We start from the raw sequence: 26,567 nt of genomic DNA on the forward strand, positions 1-26,567 counted from the left end.
GGTGAGCGGAGGGACAAGCGAGCTGCGCGGTCTCGGAGAAAGCAGCGAAACTGGGGAGGGGGATATTGGGCCTGCCCCAACCCTTGGGGCTGGCGGGATGAGCGGCAGGAGGCCTGGAGGGGAGTGCAGGCAGGACAGGTGGGTTGAGCCCGGGTGTGGAGAGGAGCCCTGGAATTCGAGGCGAGGCAGGAGGGGTGCTGGCAGCGGGCGGGGAGGCCAAGGGAAGGGTAGGGATAGGGCTCTGCCTTTCTCTGAACCCTCCCCGGCCTAAAAATAGTCAAAATTGTGGGTTACGAGGTATTGCGGTCTAGGCACCGTGCCGGGCTGCGTGTCAGGGAGCCTTATGGAAATCTCTTGTTCTCGTGCAGCATCTTTCACCGGAGGATCACGGCATGCTTAGCTGAGTCGGAAAAGAGTTTTCCCTTCCTCACAGGTAGGAAATGGAGACAAAATAATTTGCCGGGAGAAACCCTTTCTCCCTGGGGCTCCCATCACCGCGCGTCACTCTTCAGAAGTCGTTATTCTGCGTGTGTGCTTTGCAATCTGATATTGGAGAAGGGTCTTTCCATGCCAGAGTGTGTCTGATGCTCTTTACCAAGTGCAGGAGGGAGGAGAATCGGGAGAAGCGCAGTCACCGTTGCAATTAGGGTCTCTTAGAAAAGCCATCGGAGCCCTCCGCAGCTCTCTGGGATGTGGAAATTGGATCAGCCCTCTCCCTGCGCACTCAGTAACATGCTGGGTCCAGCTGAAGGGGAGCGGCTTGCAGGAAGCACAGAAAACATCCAAGAATTGTTTTTTCTGGTGTCTGTTATCTGCGTTCTCAGTTCTGTGTGGTTTTGTACACCCATCAGTGTTCACAGGGCACTTCTCTCCCTGGTAATGAGGCGAGTTAATGGTCAGCTGAGCTGCAGAGCCCCAGAGTAGATTTTTCCAGCATCTTGTGCAACTTTGGGCCAAGCGTTCGGAGGCAGCCAGGTACCGTTGCGCAGGAGCTGGCATCCCTTGGGGCTGCCATAACTCCCCTGTCTGGCGCTGAACCCCTCAAAAACAGGGTTTTGTCCCAGTTTTGGCACATGAGGAGGGTGAGAATAGAAGTCGCCGTCTCTGGATTCCTGTGTGGTGCTCCCATGGCCGTACACGCGAGGTAGCAGTGCCGCGCCAGCCACAACTTTGCCAGAGCTGGTGCTGGCGCTGCCTGGGTGAGTTGTTAGTGGCGACAGAGAATCGACAGGTGGGAGCGCAGGCAATGTGTGCCCAATGCAGGTATGGGGTTTGGGCTGTGAAATTATTAGTTTGTGTAACCTTTCCTTGTGCCTATGTGTTCACTCAACTGAAGGTATCCGCAGCTGGAGATAAGCGCCTTGCGCTTCCATGTGTTCCTATCCCTGGTGGCGCTTTGTTTGTCGAAGGGAAATGAAAACAAAATGAGAAAAGTTTCAGGATTAGTTTTCAGTTGTGTTTTCCCTGTAATTTACTGGGTTTTGCAACAATGAACTGGGTGGGCTGCAGGGCCGCGGAGGGACTGTGGCAACGCCCTATGCAGTAGGCTCGTAAATAACTGCAGATTGAATTTATTGAGAATACCCAGCTGTAGAGTGTGGCAGTGGGGAAGATGCAACCGACTTTAGGAGAGCTGTGGAAAAAAAAAAAGGTTTTAAATAAAGCTCCGAAGTTTGAACAGTGGCCAAAGAATTAGCTGCTGGCTGCCAGTACAAACATTAACTAATCCTGGCAGCCTTTTAAGGCAAGTATCTTTAGTTCTGGTTAAGAAATAAACCTGTTGGATGCATGGATTGTCCCTGGTGCAGGTTGAGGGAGGTTTTCTGGGAACTGCGGATAAATGCCATGTAGGAACAGGACTGTGAAACGTGGTACCCGGCGAGGGTGTAACATGAGGCTATGCCAATTCATGGCCGGTGTCGCATGGAGTCATCTTCCAGCCACTATAACTACCTTTAGAAAGATCCCTCTGAAACCTTCTGGCTCTGCTGGGCAGTTACCACCCTGAGATTCCCAAGTAAAGGTAGTTAACTGGAATGTATTTGGGCATTGAAATGGTGGCAGAAGTTTCCAGGGAAGATGCTGGTGGGATAATGGTGGCTCAGGTTGCGTTTCACCTCCGCAGAGTGGAAACTTTTCTGCTCCCCCTCCCATGTTGTTCCGAGTTCCCAGATGTTTTCCAGATACTGGCTATCTTTATTTACATTTGTGGGGGTGACATTTATTTTACCAGCGCTTATCGAATCTGCCAGAAGGAAGCCGTCTTTATAAAAATAAAAACAAGTTACAGGCTTTTGCTCTGAACCACTCAATGCGCTTTGTTGCTGCATTGGTGACTCGTTATTGATGCTTGGGCTCTGCGAGCTGTGGGTTTGCGCGTCCGTTTCCATTTAAAAGGTGGAGATTTCATTGCTGACGTCTTGCTAAGTGCTGTCCACCTCGCTGGGGGTGAGCAGAGCAAATCACTGCAGCCTGAAACCTGGATGCTGCACACTTGGGAGCTGTTGGAGCGGCGAGGACGGGAAGGCAGTGCTGGTGGAGATTGGATCTGGAAGGGACGAGGTTTCGGATGGGGCAGCCCCAGAGCATGTTTGTGGAACGTCCCTGTGACACGTTCTTCACCTTGCAGGCTCAGATCCGCCGTGCTTGACTTTTCTGATGAATGATTTAGGAATTTGTGGGTGTTTGGCAGAGGGGGTGGGAGGGGAGGAAGCGTAATTTTACATCACCGCTGGTGGTTACAACTTAGGTAGAGCCTTCTTGGCCAAATTTGCGCTGCCGGAGAAGAAATGGTTCCCTCTGAATGTCAACGGGATGTTTTCCTGTCATTGTGGGGGACTGACACGCTGCCGTGCTCACGTCCTGGCATGGAAAAGAGCAGCCTTTATCGCACCACGCGCTTTCTTCCCAACTCTGGAGGGATTTCCCGAACGCGCTGCCAGGTTCGATTGTCCTTTTCCCAGCCAAAACGAGTGTCCGGAAAATGAGGAGCAGGGCTGGCATGCATGTGTGTCCCGGCTCTGCGGCGAGCTTTGCCTCCCCAGTGAGACCGCATTCTTTGGGGCGGCATCCTCAGTGCTCGCAGGGAAGGACACATCCCCTAAAGTCCTGCCTGGCTCGGGGAGAAATCCCAGGGATGTTTTCACAGCTTCCCTGCAGCCTAATTACAGCCGCATCGTTTTTATTTAATAAAATCTGATTTCTCCTGAGCTTAGGCAAGGAAGGGAGGAATATTTGCTGTTGCTTCACAAATCGAGCCACAGTAGATTTAGTGTTTTCAGAGGCAGCTTTGCGTGGCACAGACACAGCTTGCATTTCCAAACCGGCTTCCTGAAGGATTTGCTGTTTTCATAGATTTTGATTAATTGGCAATTGGATAATTTTTTATTAACTCTTCAGCCCTTCGCCTGCTCTTTCTGCAGCTTTAAACCAAACCCTTCTGTCATGGTTTAACCCCAGCCAGCAACTAAGCACCACGCAGCCACTCACTCACCACCCCCCCCCGCCCCCGCCCTGTGGGATGGGGGAGAAAATCAGGAAAAGAAGTAAAACTCGTGGGTTTAGATAAGAACGGTTTAATAGAACAGAAAAGAAGAAACTAATAATGATAATGATAACACTAATAAAATGACAACAGCAATAATAAAAGGATTGGAATGTACAAATGATGCGCAGTGCAATTGCTCACCACCCACCGACCAACACCCAGTTAGTCCCTGAGCAGCGATTCCCCCCCGTCCCCACTCCCCCCAGTTTCTGTACTAGATGTGGCATCCCATGATATGGAATACCCTGTTGGCCAGTTTGGTCAGGTGCCCTGGCTGTGTCCTGTGCCACTTTCTTGTGCCCCTCCAGGTTTCTCGCTGGCTGGGCATGAGAAGCTGAAAAATCCTTGACTTAGACTAAACGTTCTTAGCAACAACTGAAAACATCAGTGTTATCAACATTCTTTTCATACTGAGCTCAAAACATAGCACTGTACTAGCTACTAGGAAGACAATCAACTCTATCCCAGCTGAAACCAGGACACCTTCAAAGCTGCTTCACACCAAGTAAATGATTCGGGGCGCGAGGTTCTCACTCAGTTTTCAGGCGCTTGTGTTGCAGACAGAGGATGTTTAAGTAATGATGCTTTTCTCTAATAAAGTTGGACATAATGAAAGTGTAATTCTTTTGAACTGTGCTCGCTCCGCTTTTCCTTTCCCCATGTCATGCACTTACACGGTGCAAATAAGCTATAATTTCTGTAAATGATGTAAGGGACTAATTAAAGGTTTTACTTGACTAATCAGCTTGCACTTTAATTAGCACCAAATGGTAATCGCTTGCTGAAACATAAATTGACTTCTTGGCTGCCTGTTATGGGAGAATCCAGTCCGCACTGGTGGGGCTGTCAGAAAAGGGGCGCAGGGGTGCTCTGCCTCCCATCGAGGGAGCCTGCCTTCGTTAACCCCAGCACCACCACAGATGTTAATGAACTGTTGCCAAAGACATAAATTCTTGGTTTCACCTTCCTATTACGCAGCGTGCTCCGTCTGGGCAGGCAGCATCAAATCAGGTCGTTAAAATCTCTTGGCCTGATGAAGAGGGGAGCGCCGGCTGGCGCAGTACTGGCTCGGAAGTTTTTTTATTTCCCTGTTTTCTGAGGCCAGGCTGTGTGAAGCTGACGTGGTGGCTGCCTGCCCGGGAGCAGTGGCTGCCTGCCTGCAGCACCGGCACGGCCGCACGTTGTGCAAACGTGACGGTGTTTTTACGATCACCAATACCACATCGGGGCCTTTCCAGCAACCGGAGAGGGAGCTGAGTGCTGATCTCTCTCTAAATACACCTTGAAATCACTTCCTGACACCGATGTCTCCTCACCCTGCCGTGCTGGAGCCTCCTGGCTCGTTGGGAGCACGTGTAATTAATGTGCCATGCAGGGGGAAGAGCGGGAGATGGCTGTGTCAGTCCTGGTTTGCATTCTTGGCGTGCCTCGCTCCCCTGACCCTGCAGCTTCTGGCTCAGAGGAAACCTTGTGCTGCAAAAAAAAGCTGAGCCCAGCCAGAAATTCGCACTCTGTGGAGCATATTTGGGTCTGGTGGCGTTGGAGAATTGTGCCGAAAGCTGTCGGTCGCTGTCTGCGTGTGCTGTGACGAAGCACAGCTGTCCGCAGCGAGGTATGCAAGGGGTCTGAAGCATCTCCATTTTGTTAATGCACAAGGGGAGGCCCTGGGTTTTGTGCTTGTGATTGTGTGTGGGCTTGGGTTGTTGGTTTTTTTTTTTTTCTCCCTGAAACAAATACTTCAGCTGATTAAAATGTTCTCGCCTTACAAACTGCCTCCGAGGTGACTCCTCCTCTTTCCTTTGAGAGCAGGCTCCTGCAGAATAGCTGCTGCGTTGGGAGGTGGATTTAACAAGTGCTGGGGTAGGGCTCCTGTGCTCCTCTTGCATCCCTGGCGGATCGCCTCCCCCATCTCCCAGAGCTTCCTAATGGTCTTTTGCTAATGAAGAGCGGTACAGTAATGTGGCATCCCAGCTTTGGCATCGTAAGAGGTGGCAGCAACAGCAAGACTCCGGTGTCTTAACCCCATGAGAAATCTCCCCCTTTTCTGGTGCCTTCCTCACCAGGAATATCCATGGTGTCGTATCGGTGGAGGAACAGCCAGGGTGAAGCTGGGGATGTTGGCAGCGATGGGGTGAAGGCTTGGCTGATGCTGGCGGAGCCTGGGGCTGTCCGCAGAGCATCCCTCCTTCACCTCCCACTCTGTGCACGTGATTTAATGAGTTCCCTTGCAGTCGGGTGAGAGGGACGTAGCCGATTTAGGAGCCTGGCATATTTGGGCTGGTGGTCCCTGCTCGGCACATCAGGACTCTCAACTCCAGCAGAGCTATCAAGGGTTTGTGCAGGGACCCCTCTGCCCTCGGAGTAGAGAGGGAGTGAGAAGAGGAGGTTGCCCACCCCACGTCTTTCTTGCTCAGTAAGGATTTTTAAGCCCAAACCATGTTTAGAAGTACAGTCCGCTGCCAGGTTGCATTAAAATCATCATTACAAGTAATTCCCCTCCGAGGCTGCTGGGACAGCGAGACTGGTTGCACATAAATGGAAAGGACTTTGGCTTACTTGGTGCTTGTTTATCGTCTGAAGCTTTCTGTCGCCTATCGACCCACTCCCAGGTCAGGCGATGTCCCCATGGAGCTCTTCCTGATGCGGATTACCATCCTTTTGCTGCTGCTGGGGTTATCTGGTTTCGATAAATAATCACAGAATAAAAACAACGCAGTCTCAGCAATCTCCCTCTCACACAGCCTCAAATGTGCACTGGTCCTTCGGCAGGAGTCAGGTGCATGGGGGACCCCACCTCAAGTTTTGGGGTGCCGGCATCACCGTGGGATGCACAGCTGACTGAGGGCTGCCATCCTCCGCGCAGGAGCACTGAGAGGTAAATGCGGAGCATGGTGGCTCTGAGTTGCTGAAGGCTAATCGGGTTTTGTCAAGCCCTGGGTCGAGCCTGTACTCGCTTTTCTTGTTTCTTTTTTCTTTTTATCCGTTGCTGAAGAGCCAGAGCATCTGAATTAAATAAATGGAGGAAATTTGGATGGTTTTGTTTACTTCTCCGGTGACTTAACGCCTTGTTCAGCTGTCAGAATAAACATATCAGCTATAGATTGAGTTTCTCTCCTCCACCCTTGACCAAAGGGATCTTCTGCGCGCGGAGGAACCTGTTTGTCCTGGCCAGGATAGGTGGGAGCAGAAGATGTCAGATACATACTGGGAGACTCTTTTCTTCTTTTTTAAATCAGTTTGGAATTTCCTCTTGAAATCACACTCGAGGGTTTGGTTAACTCCACTGCAAGTGAGGTAGTCACTGGTGTAATAGCTCCTCGGCTGGCTCAGCAGTTGTTCCTGATGCCCTCTCCCAAAGCAGTCCATCCTTCCAAGGTTTTCCACACCAGTTGTTAAACTGTTTCTGCTTCCAGAACAGATATCCCAAAAATGGCGTGCAATTTGCATTTCTTGACATCCTTTTAGTTAAAAGCACCTGCTTTCTGCATTGCCAGGTACATAGTAGGATGGGGTTTCCTTAATTTTGGATCTTTTAGGCTGGATTTTGCTCAAGGATTGTCACTATTTTTTGAAAAGTTGCACGTTCACCTGATACCGCTTTGCTGGGAAAGCAGCCGTGCGTGGAGCTGGTCCTTGGGGCCAAGCTGCTGGTGCTCTTTGCTGATTAAAACGGACGTACGTACCCAAGCACAGATTTAGATCTTGGCTCAAGGCCCTTGTCTGTGCTTCTGGCTGGCGTAGGTGTAGGTCTGCAGGGTTTTGAGGAAGAATTTTGGGTCAGGACAGGAGCTCACCACTCCTGGAGGAGCCTGGGCTCGAGCATTTCCAGTCCTCCCACCCCTCCAGCACATCCAGCTGGAGATGGATGCTCTGGGTCTACGTATGGACATTAGGTCCAGACTAAAACCCAAGCGTGTGAAGGTAGCTCTTAGGGGCCGCACGCCTCTGCTGCCTCCCAGGGGTTCAGCACGTCATCTCTGCTCAGAAATGAGCTCCGCTCATCCCTCTTGGCTGGGTCCCTATTTAATTTCTGCCATAATTATTTTCTGGTGCCCTGGGGTGCGGTCCTCTTGCCCTCCACACAGCAGTTGGGCACTGGAGCACTTCCACGCGGAGATTAAATGAACGAAGACTTTCCAAGCATTCACCAGCTCAGGGAGAAACGCTGTTTGAATGTAATGGTGGGTAAAGTGGAGGTTAGCAGGTGGAGTGAGTTTTGTGTGATGTCCTGCATTGAAGGGTCTCCTGGCAAAGCAGAGTAGAGCCAGAGGATTAATTTGGGTCCGGAGCTGATTTTGGAAAGTGATTTCCCAAAGCACCCCAAGATTTCATCTCCTGTGTGTCCGTGCGTGCAGCTAATTCTGCTTTACAGGGAGAAATTCGGTCTGCGGAGCTTCTGCCTGTATCTCTGGAAACTGAGATAAGCGTAATTGGAGCTCATGCTTCGAGGCACAAATTGTGTCTGCGGGGAATGGGAGGACTGGCCCTCTTCTGGTGCAATATTGTGCCACAGAGTTTTAAGGGGGAGTTTCTGGTGCTGTGTGGCTTTGTCTAACGGTGGAGATTGCACTGGCTCCATGAACCTTTAGAGAATAAGGTAAAATTCAGTATTAGCTGAATCAAAGCTGGTGGGTTTGATTTTTGGCCGGACCTCTTGGTGGGTACACCAAAACCCAGGTGTACCCCGTTTCTTTTTGTATAAAATATTCCAGTAGTTTTGGAAGAATCACATCACCATCATTGTTGTTTCTTCCTCTCACTCTGTTTTTTTTGAGTGTGGTAGCTGGTTGCATGAAGGACGGGAATCCTTTTCCAAAGCTTGCCATTGGTGGCTTCTGCTGTTCTCTAGCACCTCTTCTCCGAAGACCTCGGAGCTCTTTGTAATCATCTTCTGCTCGAAGAAGCTGGTATTATCCTGCTCTACTGAAGGGGAAACTGAAGTGCCCAGAGGTGACTCACTCCTTGTTGCAGGGCAAGTCAGGAGAAGAGCCGTGAACAGACTCCCAGAAACCTGCCTTTTGGCATTAAAGCAGGAAAAGGACTGGAGTTGTGGCAGGGTGATGACTGCGGAGTGGATGGAAAAAGGCAAAAATTAAAATAGTTTTGCACTCAAAGCCTAAGCTTTTCGCCACGAAGAAAATGCCTTGCTAGGCTGGTTTTTGTGTGTGCTGGTAACCATTTCGGACCCGGCGTTGCTTTGCCACTGCTCTGTGGAGCATCAAATGCAGATGGAAATAGCAAGGCTTCATGTTTGCAGCTCTGAAACAATATTTTGATCTTCTGGCTTAACCCTCGCTCCACTGACGCTGGGCTTTGCCAAAACAATTACTCTCTTACAGCTGTTCACAGCAATATCCTGCGGTATCAAGGCAATTGTACCAGTATAAATAAATTGGGAGATTTGTCCAGATGCAAAATAACCTGTCGAAAGCTCCCCTCTGTTTTCTAGCAGGTAGTACCCTGATTTTGGATCGCGAGGTGTCTGTACAAAGAGCTGTGCCCACGCAGACGGGTGCTGCAGCCGTCCCCAGTTTCAGCCAGTGGCATTGCCAGCCACGTCGCAGAGTCAAATGGTCACTTGCTGTCACAAGCTCTGCTGAATCCAAACTGATTTATTCCTTAAAAACAACCCGAACAAAACAACCTCCTGCAATTGTTTCCCTTCCCGTTTGTGGCGGGCGATGGGATTAAGGTTTAACCTCTCTCTGCCTGGTCTGCGGGTGGCTTCGGAGGGAGCTTGGCAGGCACTTGCCTTTTCTCCCCGCAAGCCCCAGCTTGTCGAGGTCCGCAGGCTCCTGCACCTGAAACTTCTGCGCAAGCATTTTCCCCGCGCTCGGGGCGGGAGCGGCGATGTCTCATCGTGGGATGCCTCGGAACTCCATGGTGGGGGTCACGTAGCCAGGGCCCCCGCTCAGTACCACCGACTCGGTGGTCCAGCACCTGGACCTCTAAGGCACTGGGCTCACTTTTTTGCCCCTGCTTCCCCGGACGGTCAGAGCCATCTTGCTGCACATCGTGCCAGGGTGGTGGGATGGTGGTGGGGTGTCCCGCTCTGCAGCTCAGTGCCCCCCATCAGGATGGAGGAGACGTGGCCTCGCGAAAGGCTCCTCTTCAGCAGAAAATGTCTCGCTGTGGCCGCAGGTAAAACACCTGGGGCTGCTTTGTGCCCCGCAGGTTGAGCTCAAGCCCCACTGCTGGAGGTGCAGGGACGTGCAGCGAGCACCAGCGGTTAGGCAGAGCTTTGATGTACTGGTTCCCTGTGCCGCCGCGTCCTGCAGGCCGGAAGTTTTGCTTTGGGACAACAGGATTAAAGAAAATTAATCCCCTTTGATCGAGCTTTTGAGGCTGAGTTTGGGGAGGTGCGTTGCCTCTGAAACCAGGAGGATCCTTGCAGGGGTTGCTAAGTACTTCAAATGCTTTGAATTCCAGGATTCCTCCATCGTCTGCCTGGGGACATCGGGTTTGTTTAAGCCATAATCCGTCGTTTAATCCATCCCAGGTACCGCGTCGTGCTCTCCTGCCACCTGCACGCTCAGGCGGCCTCAACCAGGTCCGTTTTTGGCCGCTCGTCTTCGTCGAGCGGCGCGGCGCAGGGCTGGAAGGCTGACACCTCTCCTCCTCTTTGAAGATTGCCGCTCCCAGCTCGGGATGGTTCCCTCCTCGCTTGTGCAAAGCCAGCTGGGCCAGTTCAACCCGCCCTCGCCGGCAGGTTAAACAAACCCGAGCAAAGCATTACGCTTCCGCCGTCTCGGCAAGGCAGACATCGACGTCCTCAGCTGGAAGAGGACGCCCGTCTCTGCCGCGTTGCTTCAGGTCTGTCCTTCGAGATCTTCCATCCTCAGAGAATGTGATACCATCGAGGAAATCCCAGGTTTCCAGCTGAGCTGCCGGTTGCCCTTCTAGTACGAGGTGATTTATCAGCAGGTACGAAACCCTCTTGGCGCGGTCCTCGCTGTGCAAATATCGAGCCGTCATTTGGGGTTTTTAAAGCAAAATGTAAGAACAAAGGCTGGAGCAATATCAGCTTGAAGCCGTGTGAGAAGTTTATTGCTAAATAAAAGGCAATAGCAGGGCTGAGTCTGTACGGCGTAGGCCTTGGGGAGATGAAGTCTCTGTAATAGCTGATACATGGCTTTTTTCCACCGATACTTTGAAACTTTGTTGTGTGAAGGAAGCCTGCTTCATCTGGTGGTAGGGCTGAGTTGCGAGTGGAGTTTGTTTTGGAGACAAGCTTTTGTTCGGTGCTCTGAGGCGCTATCGGGATGTGCTTGCACAGTGGGAAGGGACTAATTAGGTGGTACCAAGCAGGCAAGGGTGCTGCAGGTTCAGGAAACATCAGAATCGTCTGCAAGGCAAGGATTAGGAAAGACATGTGCCTTCGCTAAGATTTGGGGGCTAGAGCTATTTCTTTAGTGTGCTTATATCTTTATATGAATTAATTAGTGTGTTTCACAAGGCTCTGAAATTGATGCTGGGGGCTCTTTGTGCTCTTGGCAGCTGAAGAGAGCAGCTGGTGAATTTTTGTAGTCGCAGCAGCTTTTGAAGACGTGCGAATCGGAGGTTTTTAAGCCTCTGCTTGTTCGTACTGACACAAGAAAAATAACTTTCCAGAAGCACAAATGGGTCTTGCCTCTTGCATTAACAGAGACGCCGCGGCTCGAGTTCTTCCCAGTTCTCCGCTGCTGTTTTTCTCCTTCCCAAACAGATAAAACGAGGAACGCATGAACACTAAAATGTGATCTGAAGCCCGTTCTCAAGCTCCTGGGGGGCTGGGGATGAATTCAGTGCTTTTCACCAAGCTAGGTAACATCTTAAATTGCTGTGGCCACGACTCTCTGTTAAGGTTTTAAGCGAACCACCTTTTCCCTCCAAGCATGCGTGCAGCTCTTGCATCCCAAAAGGGTCCGGTGCTGACGGATGCAGGCTTGTGAATTCGCCCAGCGCAGGCATCTGCCCATGGAGCTGCCCTTCAAGACCCCCACGCGATGCGGCAGCATCGAGATCCTCCATCCTGGTGATGCCAGGAACATCCTGCTTGAGCTGCACCGAAACACGCTCCTTCACCACATCCTCTGTACACTTATGGCACTCTGGCATCTTCTCCAGCCAAGCAGCGTAAGGTTGTGACTTGTGAAATTGGAGAGGGAAAAAAAAAAAAAGAACAAGTGGTGGGAGAGGTTAGTCTTCCTCTGATGATCTTTTCTTATTATTTTTTTTCCCCCCGGACGCCACATCCTTCTGATGTGATTCTAGGAAAGCTTCCAAGCACCAATTAGCAGTCCGATGGTGGTGCAGAAGATATTTTGATCCATGAATATTCTGAAAGAGAATAAATACGAGGAAAATTAGTGCAAATGGGAAGTGAGCAATCTTGTTGTAAACCATGATAAATGATTAACATTCCCGACTGTGGTTTTTTTACCCACCCTCCCTACTTGTAAAAGGCATTTGAATAAAAATAAGACCTTCTCGGCTGCGAGACATCATCGGGCTCCGTTGGATGGAGTTGGCAGAGGCACAGCTGTGGTGGCTCAACTCTTATCACCCGCAGGTGCCTGCTGCTCTCCCCCGTCTCGCCCTCGCTGCCCAGTTCGTGGTCTGGCACCTTCCCAGCAAACGCCGATGGGCTGGACTGTGCGTGGCGGAGGCTCGCAGCTGCTCAGGTGCTTGGCACAGCGGGCTGCAGTTGATTTGCAATGCCAGGCAAACCTCCCAAGTTTGTCTGTGAGATTCGCCAGCTCATCAGGCCAATTTGAGGGTGTTTGAGCAAACACTGAAGGAAAGAAAAGAGAGGAGTGAAATATGCACGCCGACATCAAAGCCTTGCTTTTCTCTGCCGGAGAGGGCTCAGACACTGTTCCTCCTCGCAGCGAGCGAGCTGGAGAGTGCACGCTACCTCATGGGACCCACCAATTAGTGCTGCTTTCGTTTAGGAAAAGGCATCACTCTCTTTCAGCCAGAGACAGTGGAAGAGGCAGAAGCTTTAGGCAGCAGAGTTGTGATCCTCACCCTTAGGTGAGGCTCCGATGCCCAGGTGAGGAGCTCCTCAGCTCATCCTCACACAGAAGGTCCAGATCACACCTAGAGTCCCCTGGCCAGGCTTCAGGGGTCACGTATCTTAACAAGGGGTCTTAAAACCAGCAAAACCCACGGGAGCTGCGGCTGCAGGTCGCCGGTCCCGGCCATGAGGGGCTTGGTTACTGCAGCACCAGCGTGTGCCGGCAGTCCCCACCGATGGACACGCTTCACCGGCGTGCTCTGTGCCCATACTCCAGGGCACAGACACGCTTTTAGGGGCTCTTGAGAAAGCTGGGTGAACGCACTGAGGGGACGCGCAGTGGGAGAGAGGCACGCTGGAAGCGCGGCATGGCGAAGGGCTGCTACCCCGACCGGGGGAAATTACCCGGGCTGGGAGGGCCGGTTCTTCCTGCCGGGATGGCTGGCAGGTTTTCTGCCGGCTCTCTACTGCCCTTTCCCTCTCCTTCCTTCCCCGTCTCTTGATCCCCAGCCACCCGGAGGGGGACTTGACTGGCTGCTTTGTTTCAAATGTTGCTGCCTCATTGGTTCCCGGCTCAAATCTCCTCTATTCCTGCTCCGCTTCTTGCAAGCTTCGTCTTTAACCCCTCCGAGCCTCGCGGCAGCCGCCCTGCCATCTCCTCTCCCGGCTATTCCTCCCTCCGCGCTCTCTCGACGGATTACCGGCCTCGCGGCGTGGGCGAGAGTTCAACGGCAGCGGCGCTCCCAGTCCTGGAAAATGGTAATAATGCCTGTTAAATCGTGGGGCCGTAGCGCCGGCGTTAGTCACTGCGTTGGGCGCGGGGAGACAGCGGCAAGCTGTTATTTCAGTCACTGACTTCGGAGTGGGACTCACCGCTGTGGGAAGTGAGTAGGACAAGCTTTGCTCAGCAAGCAGCTTTGCCTCCCTGGACCCCTTCTGGGGTACACCGGGGTTAACCGCGCTGCTCACTCCTGTCCCAGTCCGTCCCCGGCATCCAACCGCCGGAGGATGAAGGAGAGGAAAGTCCAGCCGTCCCGGTACAAGCCCGGAGCCCACGGGAGCCCAGTGGCAGGAGCGTCTGCCTGCAAAACCGGTTCTGGAGGGCGATAAGAGCAGGTTGGGAAGTACGTGAAGCTGGGAAAGTCAGCACTGCGGCGGGGAGGGGGAGAAAACACCGGTGGGGAGAGCTGTGTGCCAGGACCACTGCGTTGGCTTGGTCCTCCATAGGCAGTGATCGTGTCCCCCACGGGGCCAGGAGCGGCCATCGGGGTCCAGGAACCAGGTGGGGGGTCTGGGAGCATGGACCCCGGCTGGCCTGGGGAGCTGATGGCAGATTGCCCCAATCCATAGGTCTCCCCACATCCCGGCCCCCGTCCTGCGCTCGTCCGCCCATCGCTCGCCGGTGCTGGGGGAGGCGCTTTGGAGTTTGCAGCGTCAGGAGTTGGAAGCTCTGCCGCTGGCCCGGAGCGTTGGGCCGGAGCTGCCGGCCTCCAGCGTGAGCTGTGACACCCCCCCCAGCCCCCTTTGCCCCACAAGGGGCCACCCGTGCACGGTTTTGGGGGGGTTCCTTAGTCCCCACGCCTCTCTCGGGGCGAGGGCTTGGAGTGATCTTCTCTCCCTCCTCCCCCTCTGGCTTGCAGGAAGCAGGAGGATGGTGAAGGTGAGTAATGCAGAGTCTGGCTGATTTTTATGTTTGGTTTTTTTAATGAGTTTTAACCAGGCTGTTTTGGGAAGGGGGAGCACCGAGGGGGAGGCTCTCAGAGGAGGTTTATTCCCTTTCTGAGCCTGAGCCTGAGCCTGGTTGGGCGGCTGTTGGAGACGCGCGGAGCAACAGGGGATCTCTCCATCTTGCTGGCTGAAGCAGGTCTGTTGTTCGTTAGCGGCGCTGTGAGGTGAGGCCGGTGTTTCGGGGGGAAACAGAGTTATTTCTGGCAAGGAAGATGGGAGGGACTCTCATTTTCCTTGCGCGTAGGGGTGAGCCTGTTTGCATGGGAAGGAAAAGGGGAAAAACTGAAAACCCAGCAAGCAGGGGAAAACTGAACCCCACATCTGTGCCACACACAGGGTTTGGACTTTAAAAACTGGATATCCCTTTGGCAGGGCGTCCTGCTCGGCCACAGATGGCACACAGGTTAATGATGTGGAAGGGCTCGTCGCTGGCTAACACTTCCCAGCTGGTGGCAAGCAAAAGGTTGTTCTTGCGTGGAAACAAGAGGAATATGTCAACAAGGAAATAATGTCACCCGGAGCCAGCTGCCTGCTGGCACGGTGGGAACGAGGCTTTGGGGATTTGTAAGACCCCCTAAAACCCCTTATGTCCGAGCCTGACCTGGCCTGAAGAGAAGACCTGAATGCCAGAGTCAGTTCTGAAGGGGTGTATTGGGTGACAGTGCTGGCACCCGGGGGGTTCCTCTTGCTCTTGGGTGTCCCGTGGGCTCCTCTGAACCTCGGAGGAGGCTCTGGGTGAGCTGAGCTGACGCCAGGGGCAGCCAGGACTCCAGAGCCCCCTCTGTGTGGGTTTTTTTTGTTTGTTTTTTTCCTCAAGCACCACGTAATTTATCCAACTTCTGAGCGTCCTCAGCTAAAATTGTGTCTCAAAATCCAAACTTCACCTGTATCAGGCAGAAAGTCTCTTTGCAGAGCCTGGGGTAGGGAGACCAGCTCTGGGATGTGAACGCGGTGCAGCTGCAAGACAAACAGCCCCTTTCTGCTGCTCCGGGGAGCAGGAGCAGCTGGACCAGATGTTTATTTTGCTGGGCCCAATGTGTTTAAAGAGGAGGCGAGTGTGTGAACCATGTACAGCTGCACCAGAGATTTATTCTTAGGCACAGGGACAAACGGGACGCTGCTTCTGGATCCTGCCGGGGATCTGTTAAATCTGTTTGCCATTTGTCCACGCAAATGGCAGGACACTCTCCTGCCAATGGACATTCAAATCTATCAGTTTCAGATTTTATGCAAGGGAACAAATTGTCTGCGTGCACATTTGTCAGCTTTTTTTTCCCCCCTTTATTTTTCATTTGAAAGCTGCTAGCAAACTCCCCGCCAGCGTTAACATAGGTTTCGGGGTGTTTGTCAGCAATGGAGAATATTCTGCTGTTTTGTTTACTCAGGGCTGCTAGAAGCGTTAGTTAATGGCTAACTAATTAAACAAAGCAGAGATAAAGGGAATCTGACCTGGGCTAGGACAGGGCTGAGGAATGTGCATAGCTCTGGTGGAGGCGAATATCTAGCCAAGAGGGGGGAACGTGGGGGAGATGTTAACCCGCTCTTAACCCCTTCCTCCTTTCGCAGAGAGTCCCTTCCCACCATCGAGATCTCCTCCAGGCTCGGCTCAGCCCCCATGTCCCTTTGCGCTGCCTGTTTTCCCCCAGCCAGCCCCAAAAGGATTATTTTTTGCAAAGCCAAGGTAGATTTGGAGGCTGATTAGCTTAACTAGCAGGGTCCCAAGGCACTCGGATGCTCCAACCTCCGGTGTGCAAGTTGATGTATATCCTCCAGGTACATATAGTTTCCTTAGACTTCCCTGCAGTCAAACACAAAGTGAGCGTTTTTTAAACATCCCAGTTTAAAGTTCAGCGATTATCTCCCAAAACCAGGAGACCCTTTGCCATCCAGAAACCGGACTTTTGTCCACACAGCGATTCTCCGCAAAGGCTCCTGCATGCGAGGAAGGATCCTGTGCAAAGGAAGGTGGTGTTTGGGAGCTACAGGTGCAGGTGAAAGGAGGGACCAGCCTTGGTTTTCCTTTTAGGCGCAGTCCTGCCACAGGGATGGCCTGAAATGTCTGTTCCTCACCAAAACAGCAGCAGTCTGCCTGGGCTAGAAGCTACGGGAAGCCGACGTGGTGCTTGCTGTGACCGTAAAAGGATGAACTGAACAAAAGCACCCGCCCCGGGGTTACTTTTTAGCCATCAGGGTCTAGAACGTGAAGTTTTCCTGGCTCGGGAATCCCGTAAACCCACTGGCTGCACGTTCACACCTTTGTTTACCCCTAGTTAATGTATTTGCTTGTGCACAGTGCAGTTCAGGATTCAACGCAGCCCAAGCCGGCACTGGATTGTGCTGAAGAGAGCCCGAGAGCGGCTATGTCAGACCCCTGGGGTGAGCAGGTAAAACAGTGGATCGCAAATATATGGGATTCCCTCCGTTTTTTAAAGGGAGACCGGGATGGAGGTGGAGGCATCCAGGCAGAGAAAAACTTTGCTAATGGATCGGGGATTTATTCAGAAAACCTCAAAGATTGGGAAAGCTGGAGAGTAGGGAGTGCCTTTGTGGACGCCTTGGACGTGGCGGGATGCTGGAGCACTGGAGTTGGGATTTCCTGTGTGGAGAAAGGGATTGTCTCGGGAGCTGTTCAGTTTCGCGCCGGGCAGCCTGTCGGAAGCAGATTCAGGGAGACTAAAATGGAAGGAAACAGCCACAATCACCACCCGAAGGCAGTGAAAGTGGGAAAAACGGATCTGCCTCATGGCAGCCCTGGCTCTGCCGCTCTCCCCGTGCCCGCAGCAGGATTTTGGCATTGTCCCTGAGTCCCTGTGTGTCCCAGGATTGTCCCCCTTCTGCGGGATGGGGACAGTGTGCATAGTGGTGGGGTGTCACCCAGCTCCACCAGGATTCAGCCTCTTGACTCGACTGACTTCAGTCCCCTTTCAAATTTTGTCAGCTTGCTTCTAGCCTGGTCCCAGGCACCGGCCACTGTGAAACCAGCCGGTGGGGTTAGGCACTAAAGGTCACGCTCGAATTGCATCCCACCAGCCACAGGGTCTCCCCAAAATCCTCCTGGTGAGCTCCTTTTGGGTTTGGGCACTGCAGGATGGCACTGCTCCTTCTGAAACTGGAGAAATGAGGGAGTTAAACAAACAAACCTTAAATAGTGGCCTAAAATGCCAGGCTTCCTTGGGTTTGTTTTACTCAGCTGCCTCCATGTCCCCCATCCCGTGTGGGAGGGGTGTGCTTCCTCCCAGCCGCCTGCTTTTACTAACAAACAAATAAAAACCGGTTTTTCCTCTGCTGATGGGCTTTTGCCAGCGAGACGCAGGGCTGGAGCTGGACATGGTGAGAGGCTTGCACCACCGTAGCTTGGTAGGCTCATCCCCGTGGTGGCATTCCCCTGGTGCCGGCGCGCTGTGTCCCCGGAGAGGGGATTTTTTGGTACTTTTTTTGATGTTTTAAAGCCCAAGCTGCTTCTCACGTGAAAGCACCGACCTGCTGGTTTCAGGCAAGCGAAAGGTGGGTTAATTTGCAGCTTCGTCCTCTTCTCTCCCTGGGGCTTGCACCTAAGGTGAGCAGCATCCATGTACGGACACCGGGGCTCGCACTCAAGCAGGAACCTGTTTAAAAGCATCATCTGACCCCCATTAATTACAGCACCTCCTGGACCATGGCTCGCCGAGTGCCAGCAGATCCCCGGCAGCGGCTGTGAACCGAGCTCTGTCACCCGCCGAGTCCAGAACAAGCCGGTAGTTACGGAGATCAGCTGGTTTTGGCAACCGCCAGCAGACTTGGCAGCTCTCGATCCCGCTGCCAGCGGGCAGGTGCTGGTGTTGCCATCAGTAGCCGGAGTGCTGAGGTGGAAATAGCCGGCGCTACCGGTCTTTCCAGGCTGCGGCGAGGGTGTTTCAGCAAGGGGACGCTTTTCTCACTCACCCCTTGTTCTGCATTCACTGCACCGACCACTGGCACCCCATGTGTATGGGGCTGGACCCAGAGGACGCTCAGCAGGTATTTAATGGGGGAGAAAAAAAAAATCAGAGTTTAAGGTCCTTAAGCTGCTTTAGGAGCATTTTGAGTTGCTAATCTTTCCCCTCGACTGACGCTGGTGTTTAATAGGGTCCAATAGCTCCAACCTGTTTCTCTCTGGCTCTCGTCCTGGTTGGAATATCAGCCGAGCCACGATGCACAAGAGCGAGGGCTCACTTTCAAGTGCTCTTGCTTTAGCCCTGGGTGTGATGGTATCCATCTAAAGCTTGATTTCTTTTTTTTCTCTTTACTGCAACTCAGAAATTTTTTATTTTCCTCTCCCGGGTCGGGAGGAGCAGGATTGCGCCGACTTCCAGCATCTGCTCCGCTGCAGAAACTATTGAAACAATTCAAAAAAACAACCTGAAATTGTTGATATAGGGGAGGCTTGCCAGTGCTCCGGGCTCCCGCTGGGCAGGATCGATCGTGTACCTTTGAGCTTGAAAGGATGCGGGCGTTTGGACGATGTAAACAAGCCTCTATTGTGCCTGGCTGCGGGTGTTTACACCAGGAAAATTGGCGTGGCTGTCCACCCTGGGGCCAGGCTTCCTCTGCAGCCACAGCTCTTCATCCTGGGAGACTGAGATGCGTTCAGGGATAGTCTCAAATACACCGTGAATGAACAAAACTTGTAAATAAATAAAGAAAACTGGCTGTATTCAGTGGCTTTGTCTTTGCAGCCTGCAAAGGGAAACTGTATAACTTGTTGGGCGAAAACTGGGTTTGAATTTCATGCTGAAAACGTGCTGGCCATGCTGCTAAGTTTAGTTTCAGCAGCCTTGACTTGTATTTTAGGCTCCTCGACCTGTATTTAAGTGCCTGAGTAAACAGTCTCTTGTTCTCACTCAGGCTGAACATCTGCGTGCCTGACTTTTTGCAGGTCAGGCTGTTTTTCTTGTCGGTTTATTCAGCTTGTAACTTAAAATGCTGCCTTAAAACCACACTTAAAAGTGGTTTCAAATGACACCCTTTTACCTAAAGGCTTAAGGAATGGTGTTAGTCACCGACGTCCAGCGAAATGACCTTTTCCCGCGTGTCGCTGGACTGCCCGGGCTTGCATTCGCTACCAGCTTGCTTTCCTTGTTGTACCTTGTGTGTTTCATTTTTTTAAAAAAAAATCTCCTAGCTTTTAATTGTGGGAGGGTTTTTTGCTTAGTTTTTAAATTTAGGAGCATTACATCAAAGAGAGGAGGGATGCAGAAGAATGTCTGCGAGACTGGGGCTCCCAAAACTTCCCTTCTCCTGGAAGAAACATAATGCCTGTGCAAGTTACGCTGGGGAGGAAGCAAAGACAAGTGGAAAGAAGCAGGATTATCCCAGAAGGGAGAAGACCCCTGCCTCGTGCCACCCCTTTATGGCTTCAGGAAGACAACTGCAACAGTTGCGGAGAGGAGAAGGACATCCCCAACCGTCTCTGTGGGTCGTGTGAGCTGCCGAATCCCTGGCAGCAGCATTATCTCACCTCCAGGACAGGCAAAAGTGCGGGGGTTGCGGTGGAAGGAAGCAGAGTCCAGCCCCAGCTGGGCTTGGAAATGCCTTTGCAGTGAGGACAGGCGTTAGTAATCCAAGCCTGTGTTGTCCCGTGATTCACGGAGGCAACGGTGCTTCCCGGGGCTGAGCCGGGATGCATGGCCCCCATGGAGGCTCCGAGAAGACTTGCTGCTGCTTTAGTGTCGCACCAAAAGCACCCCAGGCCCCTCCGCTACCTCTTGGAGAGGTGCTGCACGCCACCGGCTTTTTTTTCATGGAGAACTGTGCAGGATCAGTCACCAGGGTCCAAAACAGGACCTGAATCTGGAAGACAGTAATCGTAACCAAAGTTGTTCCATGATGCAGAGATGCATGTGAACTCCACCGTCCCCATCTTGGCAACACGTCGCATGTGCTTGAGAAAACACCTTTAATTAGGGAGATTTTGCTCGAGGTCCTGGCTAGGCACCCGTCCACCTGCCTGCTGGGCTTGGGCAGACCTCCACGCCGCTCCATATCCAACCAGTTCCCTGTCACTTCAGGGCAGCTGGTGGTGGGGAGCCAGGAGAAGACACTGCAAGGGGTTTCTTTGGATTCGTCTGTGGCCGGCTAACGAGCCCAGAGCAGTGCAGGGTCAGTGTTTTACCTTTAGGTGCCTGTTCAGCTGCTAGAGTTTAACTTCAGTATAATGATGAATACCTGCTGATTCCCTTGTGTGTCCGAGTGGGTGTTTTCTGCCCCAAGGAGGCTGCAATATGCTGGTTGAAGCCCTTGGGGGGACAGTTGCCAAACTTTGGCTGCAGACCAGCGGAAGAGTAATTGCAGTGCTGCAAAACACTTGCAAGATCAGCCCTAAATCCCTGGGTGCTGGGACACTGTGTCAGGGGAAGCCATTCGTGGAATGGCTGGAGGAAGAGCCGAGGAAATTGTCCACCCAGGTGGTGACAAAGAAGGACGGCAGGTTGAGGAGCCGAAGCTCATTGCAGGGAATTTTCTCATGCGCTGTACAGGCGGGCAGCCTGGAGCCCCGAAAAGCTCCCTTGGTTGCCCTGGTTTGCAATCACTGCCTTCGCTTTAAAAAAATAAAGGCAGGAGGGACCTGCAAATGCATCTTCAAACAAGCGGAAAAAATGGGGGATGAGAAGGACCGGTGGGGGATTGCAAACGCAGCTGCGAGGTCAGGTGGGCTATAATAACCCGCCTGGACGGGGAGCAGCCTAACGAAGCTCAGGGCTTACAGTCACTCAAGGTGTTTCCTTTTTGGCACATGTGTGGCAAGTAATTATTTTGCCAGAGAGCAAGGTCACTTTCTAAAGAAGGGGCTGTTCATTTTATGGCTTGCTGAGGTCACTGGTGCACTGCCCACCTCTCCCTCCTCCTCCAGGCTTCATTTTGTCCCCCTTCTTTGCCCCTCAGGTCTTCTAGCCGGCCTCACCATGTTCAGCAAGAAGAAGAAACGCATCGAGATCTCTGCTCCCTCCAACTTTGAGCACCGCGTCCACACCGGCTACGACCAGCAAGAGCAGAAATTCACAGGGCTGCCACGGCAATGGCAGGGCATCATCGAGGAGTCGGCCAAGCGCCCCAAGCCACTGGTGGACCCTGTCTGCATCACTGCCATCCAGCACGGCTCTCAGAAGGTAGGCAGCTCTGCCACCGTGGCCTCTGCCCTCTCGGGGAGGGCTGATGATACTGCTTTAGGGGCCAGAAAGCCAGGCTGGGGATAATTTGGGCTCTGTGCCCTCTCCCTGGGGTGCCACGGAGCAGGTAAGGTGACAGTTTGGTCTCTAATCTGTGCAGGCGGCAGCGGCATCCCCACAGCCAACTGCCTGCCCCTTCCCTGCTCGGTGCGGGGCTGTGCGGGACAGGGACCACCCAGCTGCCACCCACACAGTGTGAAAACCTCTCCCGCATCCTCCTAGCAGCTGGAAAAAAACCACCCTACAGGAAAACGCCAGGGAAAAACAGTGTCTGTTCCTTCCCATCTCATCCCCTCCCCATGCCTGTGTTTCCCCAAGCTGCCATTACGTCGTTTTTTTAAAGTCTGGCTTGTCTGCTCCCCTCAGTTGAGGACACCCACGCCACCCCCATGCCCCAGCTCTGCCGTTCCTCCACCTTCACCCTAATTAAAGTCCCCGGCACTGGCCATGGTGCGACCAGCATGCCCAGCGCTGGCGTTCCTGCGCAGCCAGCGGCTTCGCTCACTCGGCTGGTTTGCCCCGGACAATGGGGCGGCTCCAGCAGCCGTGAGTAACGCTGGCTGCAGCCTTTCCGAGTGAAGCCAGCTGGGCAATTCTGCTGACCCAAAAAGATGCCAAAACCGGTGGGGCCCCTCGGTGCTGCCAAGCCCCATGGCTCGTGGTTGGGAGCCTCTGCATCCCATGCAGCTGGGGTTTGTTGTGGAGGTACAGGCTCGGCTCGCTTGTCAAGGAAATAACCTCCTCCCCAAGGCGGTGGGAGGAGGAGGAGGAGGAAGAGGAGGGGATATAAATAGCCAAGGATGTGCTGTGCTCGCTTACCCTGTGTGGAGGTGCTTGCTGCAGGGGAAGGCATCCTCTTCAGAGGAAGGCGAGAGGTCTAGGGGATGAGGATGGGATGGCTCCCACTATCCCCTCGCCTCTGGCTGCATGGTTGTGCCCTCCGAGGCTCAAGTCCATGAGGGTGCAGATCCCTCCCTGAGAGCTGGGAAACAGGGCATGTCCTTCCCCACTCCAGCCAGTCTGATACTGGGAGCCGAGGGAACCCTCTCTGCGCAGCCCACAGCTCCACAGTTTGGGTGTCCTGCCTGGCTGGGACCTGCCTTCCAGCATCAGGCTTCATTTTTACCTGCTCTGCTCTTCCCCTTTGCTCTGAGGTGGCATTCGGGACAGGCTCATTAACATTTGGCTAAACGAACCATGTCTGCCCTCACCTCCTGCATCTCCTCTCCCTCCTCCATGGGTCGATGACACTGAGGGGAGGAGGACCAGCACCTGCCCCAGAGCTTTGCTGGGACTGGACCCCAGCCAGGAACAAAACCTGCTGCCTCTGCACAGTTACTAATAATGGTGTTCTGGGGGCAGACGGAGCCCCCTGGGCACAAGCCAGGGGACGAGGCACTGCCAGCAGCCCTCCAGACCCTTCCCTGTGAGCCCCCTGAGTGGGGCTGGGTCTGGCCAAATGCTTCTCGGGTGCGTGCTGCCTTTTGGGGCGCTTGGCCCGTCCTGGAGGAGAGGCACGAGGCTGGCTCCAGCTCCTCGAGGGACAGCCCTGTTATTTTAGTGCCTAGAAACGTCCCGGTGGGGCATGGGGCTGATGGGGAAAGGCAGAGTCCCCTCCCCTCTCTCCCAGCCTCCAGCATCCTCCTCCGTGAGGCTGCACAGCCCCGCTGGGCTCAGCCACCTCCCGGCACTCAACTGGACCGAGGTGGCATCAGCACCAGCCCCTGGAGACCCTGTCCCCTCCCCTCCCCACGTCCCCTCTGTGTGAGCCATGTCCCCATCACCACCAGGCATTTCATTTTCATTTTTTTTTATTTTCTTCCCTTTTTTTTTCTTTTTTTTTTTTTTCTGTTGTTCTGTTTGTGCTTTGTGTTCCTGTCCGCCTCCCGTCCCACGTCCTGCTCAAAGACCATCGTGCGGGGCAGCAAAGCCGCCAAGGACGGCTCCCTGACCTGGCTGCTGGACGAGTTTGAGAACATGTCCGTGTCCCGTTCCAATTCTCTGCGCAGGGACAGCCCCCCCTTCCCGCCCCGCCGCGACCAGCTCTACCAGGAGAATGGCCTCTCCGAGGGCCCGGCCGCTGCCCGGCCGCACGAGGATGCCGGCAGGAGCAAGGAGAAGAGCCGTCATGGGGCCAGAAGCGAGCTAGAGCAGGGCAAGGAGAGACCCCGGGAGAGGGAGGACCAACGCGCCCACCACCACCAGCAGCCCCGTGGGCAGGAACCTGGCCCCAAACCCGCTCCCCCTGCCAGCGGCCGCCCGCCCCCTCCCGAGTACCCCAAAACCCCGGCCGAGCGAGACGGCTGGCGGGACTACCCTGCCGACAGGGACTACAGCGAGCCGGCAGACCGGGTGGTGCGGCGGGAGCGCCCCGAGCCCTCCGACAAGCGCCCCAAATCCACCTACGCCGGCGAGACCAGCCCACAATCCCCCCGGGACAAACGCCCGCTCTCCGGGCCCAATATCCGGACTCCCAACATCCCCATCTCTGAAGGGGTGATGAAGACGGCTCAGCAGACGGGACGGCCTTTTAATACCTACCCGCGGGCTGAGACCGACCCCGGCAGGGGCGCAGGTTCACAGGTAAAGGTTCCCACCCTGCTCCCCCCCGCTCCGACCAGATCCGCTTGGCAGCAACCTCTCCTTCCCTGGCTGTGCAGCCCAGGGGAGCTTTTCCTCGCTCTGCCTCTCCTCCGCCTCCTAGAAAAGCAGCCTCTCTCCTCTGCTTCCTAAGCAAGTGCCAGCTAACGGGCTCCTACACTCCAATTAAGACCGGTAGGACCGGCACATGCCGAAGACCACCGGCCCCACGGGCGCTCTGTGCTTTCCTTGTGGCACCGGCCCCATCCTTGTCTCCAAAGCAGCCTCTGGCTCCTCCGCTGTCTCCTCTTCCCTCTTCCTTGGTCCTTCCAAGCCTGTCTAGCACAAACCTTTCCTTCGGCAGCGCCCGGCCCCGCTATCACCTCTCCACTCGCTTGGTTGGAGGCTGCAGGGTCGGTGCCCAGCATTTTGGGGACAGCGGCAAAATCCTAGCTCCAGCCGTGTGCTACCCTGGGCTTTTGGTGGCTGACGTCCCTCTCCTCCCATCTCTTTGCAGGCAGAGCACCGGCCCGGACGACCGCAAGAGGTGGCATCCAATGGGCCGGTGAGCGGTGGTGCCGGCTCCTCCCGAGCCCACCCCCCTGGCCCGCCACGCTCCAAAAACCCTGAGCCATCCCATCCCGGCCTCACCCCGCACGCCTCGGATCCCCACCTTGCTCGCCAGCCACCCACCGGCCCCCCGCCACCCCCGGCAGGGCCGCAGCAGCCCCGCTCGCCCCAACGTGAACCCCAGCGCGTCTCCCATGAGCAATTTCGGGCAGCCCTGCAGATGGTGGTGGATCCCGGAGACCCCCGCACCTACCTGGACAACTTCATCAAGATCGGTGAGGGCTCCACCGGCATCGTCTGCATTGCCACCGTCAAGAGCACCGGCAAGCTGGTGGCCGTGAAGAAGATGGACCTGCGCAAGCAGCAGCGGCGTGAGCTGCTCTTTAACGAGGTGAGGCAGAGCAGGGACCCCCTCAGGGACCCGCTTTTGGGTGTTGCGCGCTGTCGGTGGGCTCAATCGCAGTCTCCACTCGGCAGGTGGTGATCATGCGGGACTACCAGCACGAGAACGTGGTGGAGATGTACAACAGCTACCTGGTGGGCGACGAGCTCTGGGTGGTGATGGAGTTCCTGGAGGGCGGCGCCTTGACCGACATCGTCACGCACACCAGGTACGTCCTGGGGACCCCCACGTTTGTCCCCCCTTCACCGGCTTGGCACTGGGGTCTGCCCCCTGGCATGCTTGGCTCTCGCCTCCCACCCTCTCTGTCGGCTCGTAGGATGAATGAGGAGCAGATCGCGGCCGTCTGCTTGGCCGTCCTGAAGGCCCTCTCCGTCCTCCACGCGCAGGGCGTCATCCACCGCGACATCAAGAGTGACTCCATCCTCCTCACGCACGATGGCAGGGTAAGTGCCGTGGTGGGGTACAGCGGTGGCAGGTACAGAGCCTCCCGGCCAGCCAAAACACGGTGGCAGCCCTTCTCACCGGTCCCCTTCCCCGGCTTTTTAGGTGAAACTCTCTGATTTCGGGTTTTGTGCCCAAGTGAACAAGGAGGTGCCGCGACGGAAGTCGCTGGTGGGGACCCCGTACTGGATGGCACCGGAGCTCATCTCCCGACTGCCCTACGGCCCGGAGGTGAGCGTGCCGCAGGTTTGGGGTATGCGGGGCGGGTTTGGGGGCGCAGGGTGGCCTCACCCCTGAATTAACCCCTGGCTTTACCATGTCCCCCCCACCCCACAGGTTGATATCTGGTCCCTGGGCGTGATGGTTATTGAGATGGTCGACGGGGAGCCGCCCTATTTTAATGAGCCGCCATTAAAGGCCATGAAGATGATCCGAGACAATCTGCCCCCCAAGCTTAAAAACGTGCACAAGGGAAAGGGGGGGGGGGGCGACAGGCCATCCTGGGGAGGGGGAAAACCCTCCAGGGGCTCCCTGAGGTCCCCTGGGATGTGTCCACCCACCCCGGGATGTTGCTGACAGCCGCCCCACTCCCTCCCCACAGGTTTCACCCTCCCTCAAAGGCTTCCTCGACCGCATGCTGGTGCGGGACCCGGTGCAGCGGGCCACCGCCAACGAACTCTTGAAGCACCCCTTCCTGGGCAAAGCGGGGCCCCCCTCCTGCATCGTCCCCCTCATGCGCCAAAACCGCATGCGGTGAGGAGCCGGCAGTGCTGGTGGCCACCCCGGCACCCTCCTGGCCCTCACCGTTGCCTCGTAACTGGATTCGTGACTGTGCCACTACTGTTGGGGCGCTGGCGGGGTCATGGACCCCCCTGCACCGTACTACTGAGCCGGGGAGCAGCCAGGGAGGGGGGACGGCTCGGTTTTGATGACTTCACCGACGCTCCGCGCAGGGCCAGCGGCGAGGCCACGCGGTGACACTGTCCCAGTGTGTCCCCCCCCCTGCTTTCTGGCAGAGATTTGGGCTGGGGGCTTATCCCACCCTGGACCCGGTGTCGCCCCCATCCTGGGGAGCAGTTTGGGACATCTCCCCCCTTACTTTTTCCTTTAAATTCC

At 54.6% G+C, this 26,567-nt stretch overlaps 1 protein-coding gene across 3 annotated transcripts in view; it reads left to right on the forward strand.

The window, feature by feature from the left end:
* The window catches only part of PAK4 (p21 protein (Cdc42/Rac)-activated kinase 4), a 26,782-nt gene extending 215 nt beyond the window's left edge, over positions 1 to 26,567 (forward strand). For 2 of the 3 annotated variants that reach the window (XM_010566392.1, XM_010566393.1), the window contains exons 2-10: positions 369 to 433; positions 21,174 to 21,397; positions 23,366 to 24,040; positions 24,555 to 24,998; positions 25,085 to 25,218; positions 25,327 to 25,453; positions 25,557 to 25,682; positions 25,788 to 25,922; positions 26,053 to 26,567. In XM_010566392.1, the coding sequence (XP_010564694.1) occupies positions 21,194 to 21,397; positions 23,366 to 24,040; positions 24,555 to 24,998; positions 25,085 to 25,218; positions 25,327 to 25,453; positions 25,557 to 25,682; positions 25,788 to 25,922; positions 26,053 to 26,208 (2,001 nt within the window). In that variant the 5' untranslated portion in view covers positions 369 to 433; positions 21,174 to 21,193 and the 3' untranslated portion in view covers positions 26,209 to 26,567. Of the gene's footprint in view, positions 1 to 368; positions 434 to 10,063; positions 10,472 to 21,173; positions 21,398 to 23,365; positions 24,041 to 24,554; positions 24,999 to 25,084; positions 25,219 to 25,326; positions 25,454 to 25,556; positions 25,683 to 25,787; positions 25,923 to 26,052 lie in introns of those variants that run through there. The other variant, XM_010566391.1, reaches the window with a different exon arrangement.

The sequence above is a fragment of the Haliaeetus leucocephalus genome, unplaced genomic scaffold, assembly GCF_000737465.1.
Source record: "Haliaeetus leucocephalus isolate CR32 unplaced genomic scaffold, Haliaeetus_leucocephalus-4.0 Scaffold210, whole genome shotgun sequence".
Classification (NCBI taxonomy): domain Eukaryota; kingdom Metazoa; phylum Chordata; class Aves; order Accipitriformes; family Accipitridae; genus Haliaeetus; species Haliaeetus leucocephalus.